We start from the raw sequence: 22,658 nt of genomic DNA, 5'->3' as shown, positions 1-22,658 counted from the left end.
AATACTCGAATTTTACTGGAAATTATCTCCCCCTCCAACCTTGACTCGGCACATTCTTCGCTTTGGGGGCCTGCCAGCGCTGCGCAGTGCTTTATTGCGTTTGTCATTTAGGGCTAGAATCGTAAGGGAAGTGCGCAGTTAAAGGACAAAGTTCTGTTTTTGTGTGATTTTCTGTTATTCGTGATTACGCTGGCGAGATACCAGGTATGTATATTCGATTTTATAAGCTTTTGGCAGTTTACGTTTAACCCAGATTTTAATTTGTTAATGTTCAAGGGATCATGAAGGTTTTCGCAGTTGTTGTTGCTTTCCTCGTTGCCGTTGCTACGGCACACGAGTCCTGCTATTCGCAAGTCGATCAGGCCTGTTCCAAGATTAATAGCAAACCTGGTAAGAAATGAATTTAACTTTATTTCAACTCCGTAATGATTATTATTACAAACTACATTGTATTCCGATATAGGAAACGTAGAGATAAGAGCCCAAAGTTATCATGAGTGTGTTACTCATTTTGCAACATTCTCTGACCTCATGTTCTAACTTGTGTTTTCGTTTTCGGTTATTTTGATGCATCATGACGAGACTAACATTGTTTTTCCACAGTAATATGCGTTTCACGATAATTTAAATAAGGTTTTGCAAGATGTTTGATAAAAATTGCTGAGGTTGTAACATTACTATTCACTTGTTTTATCTAATTTACCTAATCTTCCATTTGCTAAGATCCTCATTAATTAGAAATTATTGGAGAAATTGATGCAATAAATGTATGTCAGGTGGAAATGCACTCTCCGGATTAGTGGGGTTTGATTTTGTGATGTTATTTTTATCATTGACTGCGGAATAATTTTCAAATACCTTTACCCTTTTTAGGTTTGTTATAAGTTATAAATATCGATTTAAAACAAATTCAAACTAACTTTTTGTTTAAGTAAATAGCGAACCTTTACTTTTTGCGGTAACTTATTACATTTTTCCAGTTCTTTATCGGTAAAAATTTGAAATAAACAATAATAAAACAAAAATAAGTATTAATCTATGGTATCAATTTATTATCAACAAAAAGTTTCAAACTTCCAGTTCCTATGATTAAAAAAAGGTTCAACATCGATTATTTTAAACAAAATATTTTGTTAAATGTAAAAACACGTTCAACATTGTTTCGAAAGGATTTTCAATAGCAACAAATTATGTTACACATGTACTTAGCATTTATTATCTATTATTCTCAGCGAAAATACTTACCTTACATTATTTAACCACGACTAATTAATCAATTCAAGTTTCTTAAAGGTTTGTTAATTCAAATCATCCATTATTTCCGTATTGAAGGCTGAAGTAGAATTTAATTCGCAGTTAAAAGTCAATTAGCGATTATTTTTTTAATTTGACCATCTGATTGATTTAATTTTTGGTCATGTGATCAGTTAATCTCACATTTGATAGCAGTTAACTTAAAAACAGATCAATAAACCGGCCCAAGTCTTTCTTGATTACATTCTACTTTTTTATTGATTTGAAGATAAAGTTATAAAAGAATAAAAAATATACACTTGCTTTCAAAACTAGATAAGGTTGATAAAATTTGAAAATAGTTATTAATGACTAGATCTCATTGAAAGTATAAATTAGCTATTATTTTTTCGAAGTGCAGGAATAATTTACAACAGCTAATTGTGAGAGAAAATGGCGTTTTTATAATTTTGAAACAGCTATTATGTTCATGTTATTTGTTTTTATTATTTGTGTTCGTTTGAGATATCAAATTTAATCCAACTGTGACAGCCAGAACAAATATTTTCTTTGTATATTATTGTTGAAACAAATTTTGTCTTGATTTTAGAAAGTAAATGACAGTAAAATTTAATATTTGCGACACACAAAATTTGAAATAAATATTTATAATCAGAATTCTTATTGGTATGTTTTTTAGCTTCTATCAATTTGGTACGTATGTGAATAAACAAATTCATTAAAACGGAAATACCATCCAGATAGTAACGATTTGTTTGCATATTTGCGATAAATTAATGAAAATTCTGCATTTATGGGTCATAGTTACTGATTTTCATGGCCTTTGCAAGTTATTTTGTTTTGATTTAAATTGGCAATGAGTTAACATTAAAAAACAAAGAATACGTCCTAGGCACTGAACTTGACATCCTTTTAAAAGAGTTTTTGTCTGATTTGAAATTCAATAACAGCTCAAACATTTTGATTCCTTTGTAGTTAATAGTATTTTGAATTAAGTTTATTGCGCTTCAACTCGGGTGGAAATTCGAGACGAAGCTATCAATGTCCAATTTATTTCCAGGTTTGGACCAAGAGCTTATACCATGCAATGCCACTTACGGGCACATAAACATCGTAACAAAGGACCTCATCAACTTCGCCAATACCCACATTGTGCGCTCATTTGAGTATCTTTTGATGGCGACCCATTATGGGAATTATCAAATGAACCGAGCCGGTTTCGAGAAACTCTTCCGTGGTTTGTCCGATGAGAAGTGGCACGAAGCCATCGAATTGATCGAACAAATAACCACTCGTGGTGGAGTAATGGAGTTCGTGCCACCGAAAGCATTGAACGGAGTAGAGAAAACCAACAATGTTTACCAGTTGTATGAAATCCAAAGTGTCGCCAAGGCTTTAGATATGGAAAAGAAACTAGCACTTGAAGCTTTTAACATCCACAAAGAGGCGAGTGGACGAAGTGAGGGCAAACACGATCCTGAAATTTCCTCGTACATCGAAAAGGAATTCGTGCATGATCATGCCAAGACCATCCGGAAACTAGCAGGATATGTAACCGACTTGAAGTCGATTCTTAGTGGACCTGATGGGTCTTTGGGGCTGTTCCTGTTCGATGAATATCTCCAAAAGCAGTAATTTCCGTTCGATTTTGTGTAGAAAACAAGTTAATTCTTATTAATTATGTGTTTATTTAGACCCAATCATTGTGATAGGAATCAACATTTTTTATTGTAAACTGTGTTACTTATGAATAAATATTACTATTTCCAAATACGTTTTTAATTTTATTTTATTCCAACTACCTAAAATGAGTGAGTAATTCTTCAGACTTTGATCTGTTATTGTTATTATCACACTTCTACCAGTTTCCTCTTTTATTGGATCGTAATTAAAAAAGATCGACACGTACTTTATTGTTATTGCGAATTATCGTTTTGTTTCACAGACAAAGTTGTGCAATCACGACGCAATAACCTACATAAAAAAGTGAAAAACAATACTAAGAATAAACAATTTTAATTCTTTCGATGCGTAGCGACTCAAGGGAATAATTATAATTTTTTTTAGATTTGAAAATTGAATTTACCATTCATGAGCATTTTTTTTTAAATTAGAATACTTTTATAAGGTATAAACATTCCTGTAACAGTGTAATCGTCATGGAAATTACCATAGTATGTTCAATGCGCTTATATTACATAAAATATTTTTTCTTAGGGCAGACTGAATTTAAAAGAAGTGAGATATTATTTTATTAAAAAAGTATGGAATGATTTATTTTTTCCTAATCGCTAATCAGTTGTACGTGGATGAATACGTGACCGATTTAAGAGCCAGATTAGTTATTGAACAATAATATACTTATTTTTTGTTTTCTAAGATTTTGACAAGTTTCTATACAAATAAAGGAAATACCGTATAGTAACAAACAAAAATAGGACTATACTCGACAAGATAAACGATAAAATTGTTACATTGTTACAAAATTTGTTCTAACAAATTTGAACTTTACTTGCGGGAGACGGTTAAGAGCAGATGTCAGTGGAAAATAAAATTGTTTTTCCTATGAGCACTAGCACTGACTTATTAGTTATTACTTATTGTTACTGACAAATTTAAGTTTTGAAAAGTATAATCAGTAAACCCAGATTTGTTCATAATCCAAAAAGAAATAATTGTTTATTATTAATTATTGTAGAACTTTCTCGATCATTAATCATCACTTTTATTAAAGTCATAGTTCTCTTCACCATGTAGGTGACTTTATCTCAATTTGAATTTTACTTTTATTGTCCCCTAGACATTGACTTGACATAATCTTCAAATCGACACTTGAAAAAAAGTTTCATAATAATAATTGTATAAGTCATGATGGGTGGCAAACACTCAAAGTCCGAGTAGGATGTTAAAAATCCACGTGTTGGCCGATAACAAAAGAGAAGACAGAATGTGGAATTCAGATAAAAAATGGCATTTAAATATTTTATACGAATTGTTATTATTATCACTTTTTTGTATATTTGCAGTTTTAAACAGAAGGTTTTTTTATTTATAGTTAAGGTTAAGACGAAATGTGTATTACCAAATGTTCTGACAAACAAATCTGCACTCAATGCCAAATTATTTTACTTAAAAATTGTTTTACTAACAATTAACGTGTTGCATGTTCTCGCTCAAAGGTCCCAATTTTTTTTCTACTTTTTACTCAACAATTTTTAATAAGAATAATGATCCAAATTTAGTGGAAATAAAAAGACAGTTAAACTTCTCAGTATAGCTCACTGTGAAAGAATTTTTCCATTTACGGAAAACTAATTTTAGTACCTACTTCCCATGTTATTTTGTCATGAACTATAATTAGCGAAAACGTTGAACTCCATTTTAATATTTTGCTGCTTTTACTCGTTTTGAATTTTTATGGTTTTTAAAATTATGGTTTTAGGTATTTTACGAATTTTTTTATAAAAGGAACAGCCAGACACCTGCTATGTTTGTGTCAACATTTATTCCGCTCTTGCATACATTTCTGCTTTTTTCTTCCATCGTGGTTTTTCTTAGAATGTTGATAATATCATCACGCGCTTATTAATCAGTACCAGTCACCATCAGCCATCCAAATGATGATGATGGTGCAGAATTAACAACATTCTAGAGCTGATGCAATTTTTGTTAAATTTTTTTTTGTTTTGTTTGTTCATATTTTTGGAAGAAAAAGTATATTTTGAATTAAAAACTGTAAAAACTACAGATTACGATTCTTAAAACTAAAATTACAATTTGAAATTTTCAAACCCATACAATTTATGTTCGCGTATGCAACCCAAAATACACTTTGCGTTGCCCTATTTTTACATAATCTATCTCAAAATGGAAATGCTGTTTTTTAGAATTTATTGAGGATATTATAAATTATAATTTCAATATCGTAAAAGCATATTTTTAGTACTGCGTGGAAATCTCAGATCAGGAGGGTATTTTCTGCTATATTTTTGGTTCATTGCCAATAAATAATGCCAATTAGGTTGTAAATATGTACTTTAGCTCAGTACTCTGTTTACCAACCAGTTTATTTTTATTTACTTGCTTGAACTTGCTGTATGTTAGGTTAGAAAAATTTTATTAATGTCCAACGTACTCATCCATATCAAGAAAATGTCGACTATCGACAAGAATTTGCTCAAAAGCAAATTCAGAGGCTCTCTTCTGGGCTCGTTACTAGGTGACTGTTTAGGTTCACCCTTTGAGGGTGATGTAATAACGCCGGGGGAAAAACTCGTAATTCAGAAATACTTCGATAAATTGGAAACTCCGGATTTAAAAGGTTAACTCAAACAAGCGCGAAACCATCTAACGCCCAATTTTAGGCCCAAAAAGATGTTACACAGACGACACTGCAATGATGAAAGAAGTGGCAAAAACCCTAATTGACAAACCTGAGATCGATTACAAGCACATGGCAAAATTATTCGTGAAGGAGTACTTTTCAGAACCTCACAGAGGTTACGGCCAGAACGTTGTCGAGGTTTTTAATAAATTGAGGAAAACAAAGTTTGAGGATATTTACAAGCCGGCAAAGGAACAGTTTAACGGGTCCGGCTCTTTTGGCAACGGGGGCGCAATGAGAATCGCCCCCGTTGCCCTCTATTTCCACGATAATTACGACGCAATGATCAATGTTGCAAAGCAATCAACCGAAATCACGCACACCAATTCATTAGGGGTTCACGGGGCTGTTTTACAATGCATTGCGGTTCATCAGGCGTTGTCTCACGACCCTAAAACTGCAATTACACCCAAAGACTTTTGTGACGAACTTACTAAAAAAATTAAAGTCGTGGAAAGTGAAAACGATGACGGGTTTGTATTTTTTAGTACGATTTAATTTGATTAAATTGTTAAAACCACAGGTTGGGTTTACACGATCAAAACCCGTACGAGGATAAATTAAACTTTGTTAATTATTTTCTGGGCATAAAATGCCACGAGGAGTTGGACGAGGAGGTTGCGCAAAATTTGGGAAATTCGATTGCAGCGTATGATTCCGTCCCCACTGCAATTTACTCGTTTATGCGGGCTGTGCAAAATGATATTCCCACAGTTAATGTACGCTATTCCTTACAAAGAATCAAACTCAAATTAATTTTTAGACCGATAATTTGTTTAGGAGGACCATTCAATACGCAATTACTTTAGGGGGTGACACTGACACCATTGCCTGTATGGCAGGCGCCATGGCCGGGGCTTACTTGGGGGAAGAGGCAATTGATAAAAACATGGCTAAGCAGTGTGAGGGTTACGAAATGATTGTAGATTTGGCTGATAAGTTGTACGCAGCGGCTGTGAAATAAATCATTTTTGATTTGAATTAGCCGCATTTTTGTAGATGTCGCTCCCACTTTTGACTTTTCGAAACGTCAAATTAAATTTGACAGTTGTTTGAGGCACAACCAAAGGCCATAAAGTGGTTAAATTGCAACTTCCGCCAGTTAATTGCGCCTTAATTTGAGTTCCCTGCAGTTTATCAAGCGTTTGTTTGCATTTTCTCACGATTCGAGTGCATTGTGCGGTGTTTGTGGCCGCGCCCAGTTTTCGTGCTAGTGTGTTCGTAATACTCTGCCACCATAGGCCTATCAGACACAGCTTTAATGGACATGGTTGTCTCAAATCTGCAACAACAACGCGCCGTGACCGAGCAGCTTAGGCGCGAGGCTGCGATCAAACGGTTGCCGGTGTCTGTCGCAGTGGCCGATATCATCAAGTACATCACCGAACATGAGCAAGACGACTGCCTCCTTGTGGGGTTCTCGAGCCAGCGGGTCAACCCCTTCAGGGAGAAGGCCCCCTGCACCCTGTTATAGGCCCTGAGTGGTGGGTGTTTATACGTGTAAGAGCTTTTGTCTTCTTGTACTGCTATGTAATCTAAGTTTGTAATCTGCTCTACTAATAAATTATTGTAAAGAGTTTTGCGTTTCCATTTGCACACTTTCCCGCCGAATCATCCCAGTTTCCGTAGCCAGTCTTTGTTCATTTAAATAAAAGACAGTTTAACAACTAATTTATTTATTGTTAAAATGTATACAAGTATATGATTATATTAATTCATATTATAGCAAAAACTATGTTATGAATGAGACGCTCCTCTTGTTAGTGAATTTTGATTAGGGGTTGAACTAGTTTGAAAAGTCGAGTACTACAGTTGTATCACAGCTAGGGTAACATGCGTAATTCACTAATAAGAGACTTATACAAACATGAATAATAGGTGGAGTGGTGATTACAATGTGTGGGTATATGTGACGTGCCCTCGGTGAAAAAGTCCTATTGTTGCGATGTTAGAATTTGTGTCAACCAACGTTGCTTGGTGTTAGTGTGAACGTGGCCGTGCAGTGATTGAGCAATTGGGTTACGCCAGGACAGTAATTTATTGGCAATTCAGTCTTTTAAATACTCGGGGTGTGAGGCAGCCCTACAAAACACCAAAAAAAAAACACTCCACATCTCCGTAAAAGCACTTACATTTTTAAAACGGGATTTCCAATGCGTCGTTAAGCGTGGATCAGTTGGTCTCCCCGGACTCAGCCTCTTTCTCCTGGTACAGCCTTAGCAAATCCATGGCATCTTGTGCTTGCCGCTTCTCGCTCAAGAACCTCCCCGACGCCTCCTTGAGCTGCTCGAGGAAGATCTTGTCCGGGAAGGTGATGTCAACTAGCGAGTCCGGGTCCATGTCACTCAACAGCTCCAACTCGGCGCCCCCTAAGAGCGACACGTGGCACAAATTGTGCTTGAGTTTGCCGACGAGGCCGGCCAGCTCGGCGCCGCCCTTGCCGTCGTCGGGCTGGTCGGTGGAGAGGCGGCAAGGGGGCGCCGGGGGCATCCACTTCTGGCCCCCGTTCAGGATCATAAGACTGGTGTGCGGCTCAAGCGTAGCGAAATACTCCTCGTCGTCGATTTCGGTGCCGTCCGCTTCCAGGACGACGGTAATATCACCAGAAATGCCGAGCTTTTCGATGACTTTGGAGGTTAGGTCCTCGAGGCTGCCGGCAACGACCCCCTTCCTGGTCTCGCGGGAGGAGTCGGTGATTTTGAAAGGCTTGCCTTGCTGGATGTTTGCATCTTCCATTGTATTTACCAAGGTTTACATTTAAAAAGTGAGTCGTGTGTGCTGCACGAATTCTTTGTTTGAAATGTGGTTGCCGCCCTAATGCATGACTGTGTGACTGGTTGCCTGTGCGCATGGCGTACAAAGGGTCAACTCCGGTCATGTTGCCCGGATCAATATTAAAACACAGGGCCGAACTTGAACCTGAAAATCACCGACAAGCGACGACATTTATTTTAATTATTGCTTAATTAGACGTGAATTAGTAAAATGAACACGGCAAGAATTATTTAATCAACGAGAGTTTGGCAATGAAGGTATAATTGCCGATTAAAATGAGTTATATGGGCACAGAAAAGTTTTCTTTTGGAATAATCGAATGTTTTATATATATATTTTGTAAATAATTAACAAGTAACTTAACAACATTTTATATGATACAAGAATATTAAAAAAAATAAAGACCTTTATTAACTTTTTTGTTTTATTTATTTTTTACTTTTTTTTTACTTGATTAGTTCGGCTGTTATTAAACTGACGTCGTTTCTCAAAAAGCAGTAATGTAAGTTTATAAAATAAAATCGGCTTGGGTTTAATTGTAAAATAAGCCATAACAAAGATGAGAATTTTATGCGTTAAACTGATCCGGTATAATATCATGCGCTAATTTAATGAAAACGATGAATTAAAATTTATGTTTCATCAATGCTCTGTTATGGTAACAATAAAAATTTGACAAAGATAAATGAAAGCAATTAATCTTTTAATATTTTCTCGGATACGCAGGAAAAATGGTTTATAACTAATAAAAGTCATCGTGACTATACCTTGCCATAATTTACTTGTTGTTTTACAAACGATCTTCTGAACAGGAAAATACAGGCAAAAAGAGCCAAAAAAGACAATTTTAGAAAATTTTTACTCGAGTATTTCTTCTCATATTTAGTTGGTGCACGTTACAACTTGGTGTCAGCTTAAAATTTGTTAAATATAAAAATCAGGACCTTAATTTGGCATTCCGGTCCTGGTCTTCCTGGACCTTCCAGACACAACAACGAACAATCTCATATTAATACCGTCATGTGAAATATTTAGCCCGTCTTGCGGGAGTCATCTAACATGATTAACCTTTAATTTCGCATATGTATTAAAGTACAATCTGCAAAGACCATAAAGTAGAAGATAATTGGTAATTTATTGTTACAAACGAAGACAAAGCACGCGTTTTATTATTAGGGAAGCCTGTTCGTAAAAACCCGACAGGAGGTATACGCACAATTAAAAAGGGATCCAACAATCATTACAGGTTTTAATGGCATGTTACATTTTTTCGGGCGTTTTTTCTCATTTGTTTGCCTTGCTCAGACATTATGAAGCAATTAATTTTTTCGTGTGAAGCCTGTATAGCGTTATGTTGTCCACAGTAGTGTATTTTAGGAATGAAAAGAAACAAACGTAATAAAATAAAATAACTGCGATGCAGTAATTCCGACGGACGAATTAACTTTTTGTCGTAATAAAAGTGATTCTCTTCCAGTTTGTCGGTATTATGAGACAGACGGGAAAGTTCGTTATGGGGTTAAATGAATTCTCTAATGAAAGTTTTTTTGTAAATAGGCAAGAGGCAAACTCAATTTATATCGGCGAATAAAATAAAATGAAACTGCTGTCGGAGAAAAAATACGGATTTTCTCCAGAACAGTTTTTTTAAAAGGACAGGGAAAATGAAATCGGTTTGTAAGGATAGGGAACACCTGGCGCGGTAGTAAATATTTGATTTGTCTGAGGAATTATTAAATAACATCTTTGTTAGAAATGTCAACTTTTTAGCGTTACTATGAATTTTGTTATTTTATATTTAATGTTAATAACATTATTTAAAATCATGGGATGTATTAAATATGTAGTTTGTTGTGAAGAATTATTAGGCGCGCTCTATTTCCGTTATTTCGCTGTATCCTCGATACTTATTTTCTTTGCGCGAGGAAGATTAAATTTTCACAAAAAGGAATGCACAACTGCAAACTTTAATCAGGACGATTATGTTGTTAAGGTAGGAGGTGTTTTAATATTCCCTGCATAAACAGCTTTTTATTATTTGAAGGTCTACTTTTAAGGAGAGCTGAAGTTTCTTTGTAAATTTTAATTTTTTCTTGTAATTGTTTGCTAAAATTTAAAAAACGTGGCCGTTGTCTCATACTTTTATTATTCATGTCCAAGTGTCATTAAGAAAAAAATTGATAAATTTTTACTCAAACATTTAAAAGACTTTAAATTTAAATATAAGTCAAATGTTTTCAGCAGTATTACGAATTGGTAGATATATTTTAAGCATCAAGGGACCAAAACTTTTGGATTTAATCATCTCTGGGGTAAGTGGACTGAAGACCAGTGCCATAAAACCGCTGTCTCATCAAGATCTAATGAACTAATTCTACGACAGAAGTTAAATTACTTCAGCAATGTCAAGTTTAAAAAAATGTATGATTGTTTTTGTTGCCTGAACTTTACTCGTTGTTTATTAACGAGCGAAAATGATGTGATAAAGCTCCGGCAACGTAAGTGGAGGGATTTTATTTGAAGTCGTGTGCTCAAATCTTGTAGCGGGCTCCAAGTATAAACAAGTTTGTCTTAACAAAATAGAAGTTTTAGAGCGTTTAACTTTGCAAAATATAAAAGTGAAAATGTTATTTAAAACATATACTAGTAAAAAAGCTTTTTGTTTTCTCTTATGTCTAGAAAATGTTTCCATTGAATTACAAATACAAAAAAGAGTGAGTTACTGCAGACTTTACGACGCAATGTTGTCGTAAAACAATGCTTTCGAGAATTTTTTCCAACCGTTTGCTAGATTTATAATGTTTTAAACTGCAAATTTGACTCTGAACATTTTTACTATTTTAACCACAGAAAGACAGCTATGGATTTATTGAAATTAATTTTTGTTGTAAAAATATTTTAGTAAAAATGGTGGATGCGCCGGTTCTGAAGTACTTAACAGACGTCAGAAAATTTCTTTGTTCCTAAATTTTACTGAAAGATAATTTTATTACGTTTCACAGTTAAATATCAAAGGGCAGCTCTCGCTTTCACACCTTAATGTCCAGTTATAAAAAATTCTTTGTACAGCCCATTTATTTCATATCGTATGAAACTGCGTCTGAAGCTTGACACCTAATTTTTTTCGAGTCACACTGTGACTATTTTAACTACAGAAAGTCAGATTTAGATTTACTGAAATTAATTTTTGTTGTAAAAATAGTTTAATAAAAATGGTGGATGCGCCGGTTCTGAAATACTTAACTGACGTCAGAAAATTTTTTGTTTCTAAATTTTACTGAAAGACAATTTTATTACGTTTCACAGTTAAATATCAAAGGGCAGCTCTTAGCTTTCACACCTTAATGTCGAATTATAAAAAAATTCTTTGTACAGCCCATTTATTTCATATCGTATGAAACTGCGTCTGAAGCTTGACACCTATTTTTTTCCGAGTCACACTGTGACTATTTTAACTACAGAAAGTCAGATTTAGATTTACTGAAATTAATTTTTGTTGTAAAAATAGTTTAATAAAAATGGTCGATGCGCCGGTTCTGAAATACTTAACAGACGTCAGAAAATTTTTTGTTTCTAAATTTTACTGAAAGACAATTTTATTACGTTTCACAGTTAAATATCAAAGGGCAGCTCTTAGCTTTCACACCTTAATGTCGAATTATAAAAAAATTCTTTGTACAGCCCATTTATTTCATATCGTATGAAACTGCGTCTGAAGCTTGACACCTATTTTTTTCCGAGTCACACTGTGACTATTTTAACTACAGAAAGTCAGGTTAAGATTTACTGAAATTAATTTTTGTTGTAAAAATATTTTAGTAAAAATGGTGGATGCGCCGGTTCTGAAATACTTAACAGACGTCAGAAAATTTTTAGTTTCTAAATTTTACTGAAAGACAATTTTATTACGTTTCACAGTTAAATATCAAAGGGCAGCTCTCAGCTTTCACACCTTAATGTCAAGTTATAAAAAAATTCTTTGTACAGCCCATTTATTTCATATCGTATGAAACTGCGTCTGAAGCTTGACACCTAATTTTTTCCGAGTCCTCCAGAAGTACTTATTTGTATGTAATTTAATTTTTTGTGAGCCACTACTTCCTTTAATTGGAAGTCTTTAATTAATTCTTCTCAACTGTGCACTTACCCTTTCTGTGTGAATTAAACAAAAGCAAACCAAACTAGCTATTCATGCTCGGAATATGAATTTATTATCAGCATTGATCCAGATTTGATTCAAAGGCTTACTTAAATGAAGGAACAGATACGTCTTTGTGTAAAGTATCGTAACTCGAGAACCTTACAATAGGGAGACAATGAAATAATTTCTCCAAACCTGGTTAGGTCATGTTTGATAAATTAAGAAAGTTTTGTGTAGTAGTGATTTTGTTTATGAGGGTGGGATAATTAGGACGATAATAACAATTAGCAAGTTTTTGGATTAGGCGAAACTTTTAATGTGAGTTAATCTCGTGACGACAGGCCTCTTGTAATCAACCGTAGTAATTACTTCTCTGATGAATAAGTATTTATGCGGCATCAAGTACAACCGAAATTTACTGACGCTAGCATATGTCAAGTGCCATCCATGCTAACAATGTCCTGAATAATTAAAATTCAATCCTCCCACTGTAACGCCATTAAACTTTGTAATTTGTTCATGTTTTAAGCAAAAACAACCACTTGGTCGGTATAAATTATTTATTGATTAGAGGAAAATCACATAAACGGCTGAATTTTATGTAGAACCCGGTCCTGGTCATTAATGTCAGCATGGTTCAAATCCCGCGAGATGGATGGATTTAGTCGAAACAATCACAACAGCAGACTTGCTATTCTACCTAGAAAATAAACCTAAACACCCATAAAGTAAAAAAATGAAATAAACTCTTGATGATTTTTCTTCATTCGTCGAAACTTAAGAGTAGACGATGTCGTAAAACGAGCTCGGGAAGTGGTCGGCGATGAAAGCTTGGATTTTTTCCTTGCGGGTCACAGGAGTGTATCTCGGAAGAGGAAACGTGCGAATAACCGAGTCAGTCAAGGCACGAAGCACTGGAGATAAATCGGCATCCTGAAATTAAAAATAAAACATCTTGTGAAATAAACACTTCACACATTGAATAAGCACTGCATCAATCATAATACATCACGGGATGTATTATGTAATATGTATTATGTAATAAGGATGAGTCTTTCCAGGACTCTATTTAAAAGGGTGGTTTTTGCTCCCGGGGGTCGCAATGAGGGTTAAAATTTTACATAAATCCATTAGAGCGGAGAAGTCTGGTGAAGTTCATGACTCCCAGAGGTTTGCAAATTGTCGACGTTGTTTTGCATGCGAACAGGTGCACGGATACTCAGTATTCAGGGCTTGGCTGACAGGTCGGGAAGTAATGGTTTCATGCAGGAATTCTTTGTTTTCCCTTCATTTCATCGAGCAATTGTCGATATTGCAAGTCCATTAATTGTGGTAACTTCACAAAATGTATATTTAGTTTATTGCATGTCTTAGAACATCCATAAAACACTTGTTGGCATCTACGAGTATGTGTTTCACATTTACATGTCACTAAAATGTATATTTAAACAGAAGGTTTCCCAACGTTTTACTCGCGCTAACCGCATTATGCAACAATGTCAGTACGTAATTTCTGATTTCTCGTTAGAGATAAAAGCTGATGTGATGGCAACAGCATCACGCTGGAATTACAAGTTGACAAAAATTACAAGCAGTGTTGGAAAATGTATTTCCATTTTCATGCTAGCCTCGTGCTCGTAGTTTTTGATTTCAAAATGCAATCCCGACGAGCCAATTTTTCGAAATTGGTTTATTTTTATTTGTTAGGAGGAATTAGATACAATGTAACAAGTGCGAACAAAATTATTCCAATAATATCCCAGCAGCGCAAAATGCGGAATTTATCATCGACTGTCCAATATTCAGGAAAAGTTCTTTCATAAGAGCATACCACCGGTTTAATAAATTACACATTTTTAAAAAGAAAATTTAATTGTACGCTTGAAGTTTTTAAGAGATTAGATTATTCCACTACGTGGAATTGTTAATCAAAATTGTACCGTGCTTCATATTCTCTTTATCCCTTAGTTATTAGTTTTTACGTATGCTAGCATTATTCATTTGAGCGTGAAATGGAATTAATAACACAAACTCTGTATTTAAAATTGCGTTATTGTAAAATAATGCGCTTTATTTTGTCATTTAACGAACATACTGTGGCATTTAAAGTTTACCTAAAAGTCCAAACTTTTATTCATTCCACGTGGGGTTTCTAGGGAACTAGGGAACAACATTTAAACAAAAAAATTAATTTGTAGTAAATTGCCGAATGGAAAAATATTTCGAAGAATACGACGTGGAATAAGCCAATAAACCACACATCGGAATAATTTTCAAAATAACCACCAATAGTGCCTACTGGTGCATGAATAAAAATGACATTTCTTTATGTAAAGAAGCGCGTGTATACATTCTAGGAAAGTGTATCAAATTTTGTCGATCAATAAAAATGAAAAGTTAAGTGTAACTACACCAAACAATTCTTGTTTGTTTTCTGTTCCTACAGTGTGAGCTGTAGGTGGATGCTGCAATTTTTCAATAGTTTGTTTTATTGACGAGCAATACAATTTATTGCTCCAATACGACAAAAAAATATTCAAGTCAAGTGTTGTTTCCACTGGCATTTTTAATGATCCTGCCATTGGTACGAGTGATTGTTGTGGTGGTTTACTCGTAGTTAGGTGCATTAATAATTATTAGAGCTTCACAGGCGTTGCCGATAATTAAAAGTAATGACTGCAGTGCACACTGCTTAGCAAAGGCGCAACTAATTGTGACTAATAGTTTTCGATAATAATTAGATCTTTATTAGCGATTTTATCCGACACGTAATTCGGCTTTTAATCTCACCCTGAAGTTAAAATTTTTGACACTTTGGTCGGGGATTTAATCCCCTCGTGTCGTAACTAATTAGCCGTCGAAATTCTCGACTAACCTGACATTTGGTGTATTTCGTTTCCAAACTCCTGACCGCAGTTTCGAAGTAATCCTTCCCGTATTCGATCCTTTGCTCTTGGCACAGTTGCCCCCACATATCCCGCGCTTGTTCCAAAATAACCTGATCAGATAGCCAGGAGTTGCCTGCGGTGAATTCTCCAGGTGCCACGACGACCACATCGACGCCGCGGCTTCGCAGTTCCTTCCGCAAACATTCCGCCTGGGCTTCCATAGCGGCCAATAGTCCGCAGTGGATCCCTCTGACAGGAGACGCCACTTTGCAGAGGCCGGATGTTATCATCACTATGCGTCCTCGAGCACGGCGGACGAGAGGCAGCATTATTTGGGTCACTCTGGTGGGACCTAAGAGGTTGATTTCGGTGGCTTTCCGGATAACCTGACGAAAAATTGCGCGATCAGTGAATTATGGAAACTTTGTCGCTGTTTAAATTGGAGTCGTTCAAACGGGGATACGCTCTAAAGGGAATTGATGAGATCAGCCTTGAGTGGTTTATGCAGGAGGTTGTTCAATATATAGTTATAAATAGCGCTTCAATGTGTATGTTTAGCATCAACGGATTTCCATGGAAGTGTAGTGGAAATATTTAATTAGGAATTTGCAACCTCTACAACAATTACAAGGGTTTTTGACCAAAAATCGAAAAATCAAGCTTTGGTATTTTCTGAAATAACAAAGCTTCGTTAAAGCTAGTTTTTTTATTTCTCTGTAAAAGCGTTTTTTTTTCTCTTTTACATCAAAATGTGAGTCAAGTACGCCTCTTATTTTCGAATAAAATAAATTATTCGACGTTTGCATAATTGGATGTTTCAATTACTGCCGCCTAGGGGAACATTGACATTTAAAGTTTTTTCTAATTATAGAAAGAACTTTAAATGCCAACACTAGACAATGATATAAGTTTTCACGAAGCTGCTCAAACGCAAAACAACTAAAAATAGGTCGTGGTTTTAATCTAAAATTGCGATAAAACGTTTTATCAAAAATATGACGTTTTGTAATTTCATGTATTGGAAAATAATAATAAAATAAAAAGCAGTAGTCGGAAAGCTCTCGATACGCGTAAAGAAGATCTCGGGAGATAATGTTATTGAACTGGAAATAAGGGAAGTGTGGCTTAGCTTTCAACAACAGTATGTTGTCGAATAATATTAAAAAGATCTCGAGTTTTGAAGCAAAATATGAGAAAGGTTTCATTTCAAAGCCCACGGTCTTTCCTTTTTGAAAATTATTCCGTAGGAATACACAAAGGTATTACGGTAATAAGAACTCTGCAGGTGAGTTTATTTCTGCCATGCAAATGAAACTAAAAGTACCACCTTTGAAGATTTTTTGTGTCTGCTCTGTGTTGAAATAGGCTGCGTTTAACACCGGTAATGAGTATTTATAAAGTAAACGAAAACATTTTATTACTTTTGCTCTTGCTCAAAGGGTATTTAAGAGGTTTTGTCAAAATCTGTTCCTAAATTAACAATTTGTACCTGTTATTCTCCGAGGAATAACCCACACATTGAGTGAAAACAACGGATTTGTGTAATCTCGCTCCAATGCGAGAAGTTTTAAGAACGTCGGAAAATTTACGACATTCGTACAACAAAGTCTGATAAACAGTACAGAAAATATTGAATGAAAATACTTCGAGGAAAGCTTCTCGAAAAGTTTTTGCATCTGAACTTCGGCTCGTATTTCCAGTTGCAGGGATCATTTGTAATCGTTAAATTTTCCAAGCAAGTGAATCGAGCTAATTGGAAAGCTAGTTAATAGAGACCTTTGGTATTTGGGCTTTGCATACGTCGAAAATTTTTCGCAACGTAACATATCCTCTGGCTAATAAAAAGCTCCTCCGAAATCATAACATAAACATGTTTTCGTGCAATGATTTCTAAATTGGTTTTTATCTTCCTCCGCACTTCCACTGCCAAGAAATCATTGCACACTAGTCAGAATTATTTTTCAGATGTGTTAGATTATCGCTGTGCGTAAAAAAATGCTAATCTTTGGCCAATTTAGGCTTGGCATCGGCGCAAATATTTATTCGTAAAACAGAAATTCGATATTTTTTCAGCTTTCACGTTAATTAAATGGATTTGCTAACAATATTTGGATAATAACGTTCCTTCGATTTTTTAACTGGAACGAAAGGTCTAGAACGTAATTTATAATTTGAGCAGTCTAACTTAGCGTTAACGTAAACATGTTGGCTTGAAAATACTTCATTGTGTTCTCTCCTATTTGCAAAACTGAATAAACTGGGTAAATTGTGGTATTTAGCTGCTTTGGATTAAAATGAAGCACACTGTTGCAGCTAAGCGTATTTACAATGTGCATTTTCACCCGTTATTTAACACACATTTAGCTTTGGTGCGTTTAAAAATAGGAGGCAGAAATTAAGTCATTACCTATTGACCATTTCATTAATTTGTCGCTTAATTGTCGCGCTAATTTTAAAACACTGTTAATTAAAATCAAAGTTAATGCGAGCTTCACTTTATAACTGATGATGTAGAATTATTTTGGGAAATGTGGCGTATTTATCAAGTGTACAACACGATATCACGTAATAAACATAAAACTACTGCACCTAAATGTGGACATTTTGATGCAAAAGTATTTTTTAATTTCAGTAATTATTAAAAATTCTTTTAGGATTATTTATTTATCACTAAAACTAAAGAAGGATAACATCGTTTGTTCCTTTATCAATATTAAACTGCAATTTGTTTTTCTCTCGTGAGAAATTTAATAATGATCATGTCGGATGTTTGTATCGTAACTGCATAATACAATACCTGTGGGGGTATCCATTCGATTTCTCCAAGGGCCACCCATGAAGCTGCATGAATTACGGCCCAAAGGCCCGGCGCCCCATCGGGCAAATGTTCGACGGCATATAAGGAAGCGGCCAGAATTTGCGTTTCTGAGGAGACATCTAGCTGCAAAACATGCAGTCGTCCTGAACATTCCTCTTTCAGTTCTTCAGCGACAGGATTGCCTGAAGCGGTCTGAAATCCTGCGAAAACCGTGAATCCTTGTTCGTCCAGATGTCGGGCGAGGGCGCTGCCGATCCGGGAGTCGCAACCGGTTATCAGGACCGCTTTTCCTGCTGCGGTCACCTGAAAAATCCGGGAGATACTGAACATTTGCTGCAATGCCACGAGCAAATTTTTTCCCAGGAATTTGAAATGTAAAGTGGCAATGCGTCACACATAAAATGTTTAAAGCTAAAATAATAATAAAATTTGTTTGTCAGCTGTAAAAATCTCCATTAGCATTTGTCGCCGTGTTAAGTATTAATATATGTTAGAAAAGCTGAATTCATTTGAATTCGTTTAAATTTTTTGTGTTTCATTGGATTTGTATTGCTTCAAACATTTTCATTTCTTCGACGTGGGCACACTTTGAAATTAAAATAAGGTCAAATAATGTGCACATATTTTCTCGTTTATTCAAACACCCACATGTTTGGGGTGAACTAAACTAACACACGTGCTGCAAATGGATTTTTTTATTTTTGAGTCTATACAGAATTCCTTCCCGTTTTATTTCCCGACACATTTGTCTCCAAGTTGGATAAAATTGTATTAGTATTAACGTAAAGGTTTAAATTTCGTATAATGGGTCACTAGACAGACACAGCAAACTAGCTGTTTTCGTCCAGAATTTCTGTTAATGTAAATAATAATTTTTAATTAAAATCCAACAAAAGTGTACAAAAAGTCGTTGTTTGGGTATAATATTGTTGACTGGATGAGCAGGATTATGTTGTAATACTTTTTATGTCTGGCTTAAGGGCTACTTCTGTATGTTATGTAATTAAAATTACCTTATATTAATGGAACTACAGCGCCGACCTATAATAACTCCAAAGCTGTTTTGGTTGGAGTAAAAATAACCCCAGTTATAAACATCCAGAACAATTTATTTTTATCTATGCAAATTTTGAATGTTTTATAGTGAGTAAAATGGGTCAAGGCCACCGGATAGATACATTAAAAAAATTCTTTTTATTTTGAAATGCTTGTAGGAGTTTACAGATAAAAGTTAATGTTTTTTTGAGTAAATCAATGATTTTTGGCTTTAAAGAAGATAAAATGTTTGCTTTTAATTATCAAATGTTTGAGCCAAATCGCTCCGAGTAGCACTTGATGAGACTAGGGGTTGTCAGTATTAAAATTTTATTTCTTTTTTTGGTAGTTTTCGCCCCAAAGTCTGATTGTTGCTAAAACAATGTTTTTTCGTGAAAATTTATCCTCTACTTCTGACTGGGTTTATTTAGTTTAACTGTCGGTTCTAATATGTGCTTGTAATAAACCAAGAATAATTGTGTTGGGATGAAAAAGTGCACCCGTCTTCTAAATGACAGGTGGCTATAAATAAAATATTTTATGAGACTCCAGCCGATGGCATGAGTGATGCGAGGTGTTTTGGAGGCCTAATGAAGTTTTGTTTTATTTAGTTTGACGAAATAATAAAATTTAAATCATTCTGACTTAAAATTTTCTTCGAGAGCTGAGTGAGATAGTTACTGTTCTTAAAGGACCAAATTGTTCCTTAACAAGGATCTCGTTACAGGCGAAAGTCGGAGGAAAGGTAGCCTTATTAAAATTAATGAACATCAAGCATTCTAATGACGGAAAACGGAAGTAAATATTAGGAAAGCAAAAATTGGCTAATTTTATGTTTGATGGTTAGGAAAGCGCTATAAATATAATTACCAAAGTTCGTGTCAAATAAGCAAATAAGCAAAAATCAATCCAGGTGCCAACGTCAATATTTGTGTTGCTCTTTGATCTGTCTTACATTTTAAAAGCTCTGGCGTTTTTTACCTTAAGATTGTGATAGAAGAGTACCGCAGCAATGGTAGTGATGGTAAAAAAAATGAATAAGGTGAGTGTGGACACTTGCGATATGTGCAGGGCATTGAGAACAGTGCTGACGATGATGGCGGCGGCATGACAAAAAACAACTGGGAGTAAACATCGGTCCAGGACGTCCCAGGGTACTTCCTGCTGGTTAACAGCCACCGGCTTTAGGGTGATTGACGACTGTCTCCTTTGCAAAATGTCCGATTTGACGAACCCTACGTTAGGCAGGGCCTTAAGAGACGGCCGCCTTTTGAAGGGGCCGCTCATGATTCGGGAAAGCTTTAACACCGACTGAAAGGAGTCCCGGGAAAATGTGCCAAAATTCTATTTCGTGACTGGTCGCTGCTATTTTAATCCGCGCCAGCTTCAGTGCACCAACTTTATAAAAATATGTCTCCAGTTTTTGCTCTCTGGTGGTGGAGCGCTCGAGACCGAAAGTGCAAAGCTGGGGTGTTAGCAAGTTTATTGTTATATGGCACGCTAAATTTAGTTGCTCTAGGTTGGGACTGGACTAGAAGTTACAGCATCAAAGCTCGATGATTGCAACAATGGATGATGGAAGAAGTCTTGGATAATTGGCCCATTAGACGCCGTAACGCTCGAAGCGAAAAGAACAAATGTAACACTAATGTTTGTCAAAAGACGGGAGCTTACAAGTTGTGTTTACGTTTGCGATTTATTCCAAGAGCTCGGCCTGTGACGCATATCAAATTTATATAAGTTCGGGAGTCATTACAGATTATTTCACTGGCAAAAATAAGTTATTTTGCTGGATGCTTTCTAAATTTATTCGGTGGCACTAATTTAGATTTATAAACAGATGATTATGAGCTGCTTGGGAATGCAACAAGTTCAAAAAACGTGATTTTGGAGAGAAAATAGCCCACAGGAAAACAACAGGTGAACGTCTTTCAGAAAATAAATAAATTACTTGGGACAAAAACACAATTACCGATCATTAATTTCGGCTTTAAATAATTTTCAGCCGGGTTATTATTGGCACCGTTGTTATGACTGATTTATGTATGTTATTATGTGTACCGTTCAAATCATCCGTGGTGACTCCTTGTGTTTGCATATCCCGCAGCAACTTTTCAACGGAGCTTGAATAATCCAAAAACCGCCCACACTGAAAAACCAACAAACGCCACGTTACTCTCACACGCATATCGTCTGAAAATTTGCGTCGATGATAATTATATTTTAATTAATTAAGCACAACAGTGGCAGAGCTTTTGTGGCAGATTTAACTTGTTTGGAAATTTACATGCTTACTGAATACGGCGAAAGTTCCAAATTGGTTTGCGAAAACTGGAAAGTTACAGCGTCTAGTCTTATTCACGTAATACGTGCGTCCGTAATTTTAAAAAAATGACCAGGGCTTAAGTAATAATTGAAGACGGTTTTGAACACGAGAGAAGCAGGAATTCAAAACGGTTAAAGCAGAAATTGAACCCAGCTTCGAAAAAATGACACTTTTCCTGGATGAAATTAATTCTTTTTGTCGGTTGTAAGCGCAATTTGTTACCTATTCCAAGAACATTCCTAGACATTCAGGAATAGTATTGCGTGGGTATTTTTCTTTTGTGTTGCGAGGCAGTGACCCATGCAACAGCAGGGAAAAACTATCAATTAATAATTCTGGTGGGCGTCGTTAATGACGGAGCAAATCAAATAAACAATCTATTGAATTAGTGTCGCTGGCATTTCTCTTAATTTAAATACATTAAATTATTTTTGGTTGGTGTGTTTATCAAATTAATAAGTGATTGGTTATCGATTTTAAGAAGGGGTGCGATAAACGCGTCCCTTTTGCGAATTTCGTCAAACTATGATTGGTGGGGAATTTTCATGAAACTGTGCGTTCCATGTTAGATAAACAAATGTCTGACAATGGAAGTTTGCGATGTTCATTACAAAGCTGAGGTCAGAGTTCACAATGCTAACTCTTTTGGCCCACAATCACGGCCCTTTGTATTAGTGCCACGTTTGTCCGCGACAGGAGATAATTCGACGTTTGACGAGCTGTGGAATAATCAATTATGGTATGTGATAAAAATAACGAGTCTGTATTTGTCCCTGTGGGTATCGAGCGATTGTCAAGGTGTGCGACAGATCCGAACTGCAATAACGTAACCGTTATTATGTTTGTTATGCGTCAAAGAGGAAATGTGGGTTAGATGACCCAGGGAGTATTTCCTTGCCCTTTACTCCTCTGTTTACATTCCGACGTCAACAAGGATTCCGTTTTACGAAACATTGTACCTATGTACGAACCCAACAGGATCCAATCAAGACGATACTTTCCACTAGAACGGAAACGAATGGCTTTCACCCACATCC

The 22,658-nt window shown here is 35.5% G+C and overlaps 5 protein-coding genes across 7 annotated transcripts; 3 read left to right on the top strand and 2 right to left on the bottom strand.

Annotated features, from left to right (window-relative positions):
* The first annotated feature begins 63 nt into the window (after window positions 1-63).
* Fer2LCH (Ferritin 2 light chain homologue) lies at window positions 64-3,027 on the top strand. 2 transcript variants are annotated; one of them, XM_970673.5, is made up of 3 exons: window positions 64-204; window positions 277-390; window positions 2,315-3,027. In XM_970673.5, exons 2-3 carry the CDS (start codon window positions 282-284, stop codon window positions 2,887-2,889), a joined length of 684 nt encoding a protein of 227 aa, XP_975766.1. In that variant the 5' UTR covers window positions 64-204; window positions 277-281; the 3' UTR covers window positions 2,890-3,027. The 2 variants fall into 2 exon arrangements, with proteins under 2 accessions (XP_975766.1, XP_966312.1); XM_961219.4 differs by having other exon boundaries at window positions 76-204; window positions 254-390.
* Window positions 3,028-5,214: 2,187 nt separating this feature from the next.
* LOC655505 (ADP-ribosylhydrolase ARH3) lies at window positions 5,215-7,214 on the top strand. 2 transcript variants are annotated; one of them, XM_015985350.2, is made up of 5 exons: window positions 5,215-5,575; window positions 5,619-6,111; window positions 6,162-6,357; window positions 6,402-6,580; window positions 6,638-7,214. In XM_015985350.2, exons 1-5 carry the CDS (start codon window positions 5,377-5,379, stop codon window positions 6,654-6,656), a joined length of 1,086 nt encoding a protein of 361 aa, XP_015840836.1. In that variant the 5' UTR covers window positions 5,215-5,376; the 3' UTR covers window positions 6,657-7,214. The 2 variants fall into 2 exon arrangements, with proteins under 2 accessions (XP_015840836.1, XP_008201508.1); XM_008203286.3 differs by lacking the exon at window positions 6,638-7,214 and having other exon boundaries at window positions 6,402-6,619.
* Ggamma1 (G protein gamma subunit 1) lies at window positions 6,673-7,214 on the top strand. The gene has a single exon (XM_962146.5). It carries the CDS (start codon window positions 6,900-6,902, stop codon window positions 7,110-7,112), a length of 213 nt encoding a protein of 70 aa, XP_967239.1. The 5' UTR covers window positions 6,673-6,899; the 3' UTR covers window positions 7,113-7,214.
* An 83-nt stretch (window positions 7,215-7,297) lies between these two features.
* On the bottom strand, window positions 7,298-8,507 carry LOC655663 (DNA fragmentation factor subunit alpha). Its single transcript, XM_001807977.4, has 2 exons — window positions 7,771-8,507; window positions 7,298-7,720 (listed from the first exon to the last, which is right to left on the bottom strand). Exon 1 carries the CDS (start codon window positions 8,372-8,374, stop codon window positions 7,811-7,813), a length of 564 nt encoding a protein of 187 aa, XP_001808029.1. The 5' UTR covers window positions 8,375-8,507; the 3' UTR covers window positions 7,298-7,720; window positions 7,771-7,810.
* Window positions 8,508-13,100: 4,593 nt separating this feature from the next.
* Window positions 13,101-20,631, bottom strand: LOC655745 (uncharacterized protein). Its single transcript, XM_962308.5, has 4 exons — window positions 20,277-20,631; window positions 18,240-18,563; window positions 15,430-15,828; window positions 13,101-13,487 (listed from the first exon to the last, which is right to left on the bottom strand). The coding sequence occupies exons 1-4, from the start codon at window positions 20,580-20,582 to the stop codon at window positions 13,332-13,334; spliced, it is 1,185 nt and encodes a 394-aa protein (XP_967401.1). The 5' UTR covers window positions 20,583-20,631; the 3' UTR covers window positions 13,101-13,331.
* Window positions 20,632-22,658: the final 2,027 nt, after the last annotated feature.

The sequence above is a fragment of the Tribolium castaneum genome, chromosome 4 (assembly GCF_031307605.1).
Source record: "Tribolium castaneum strain GA2 chromosome 4, icTriCast1.1, whole genome shotgun sequence".
NCBI lineage: Eukaryota > Metazoa > Arthropoda > Insecta > Coleoptera > Tenebrionidae > Tribolium > Tribolium castaneum.
Note: the sequence above shows the minus strand (reverse complement) of the source record. Positions and strands in the feature narration are given on the sequence as shown.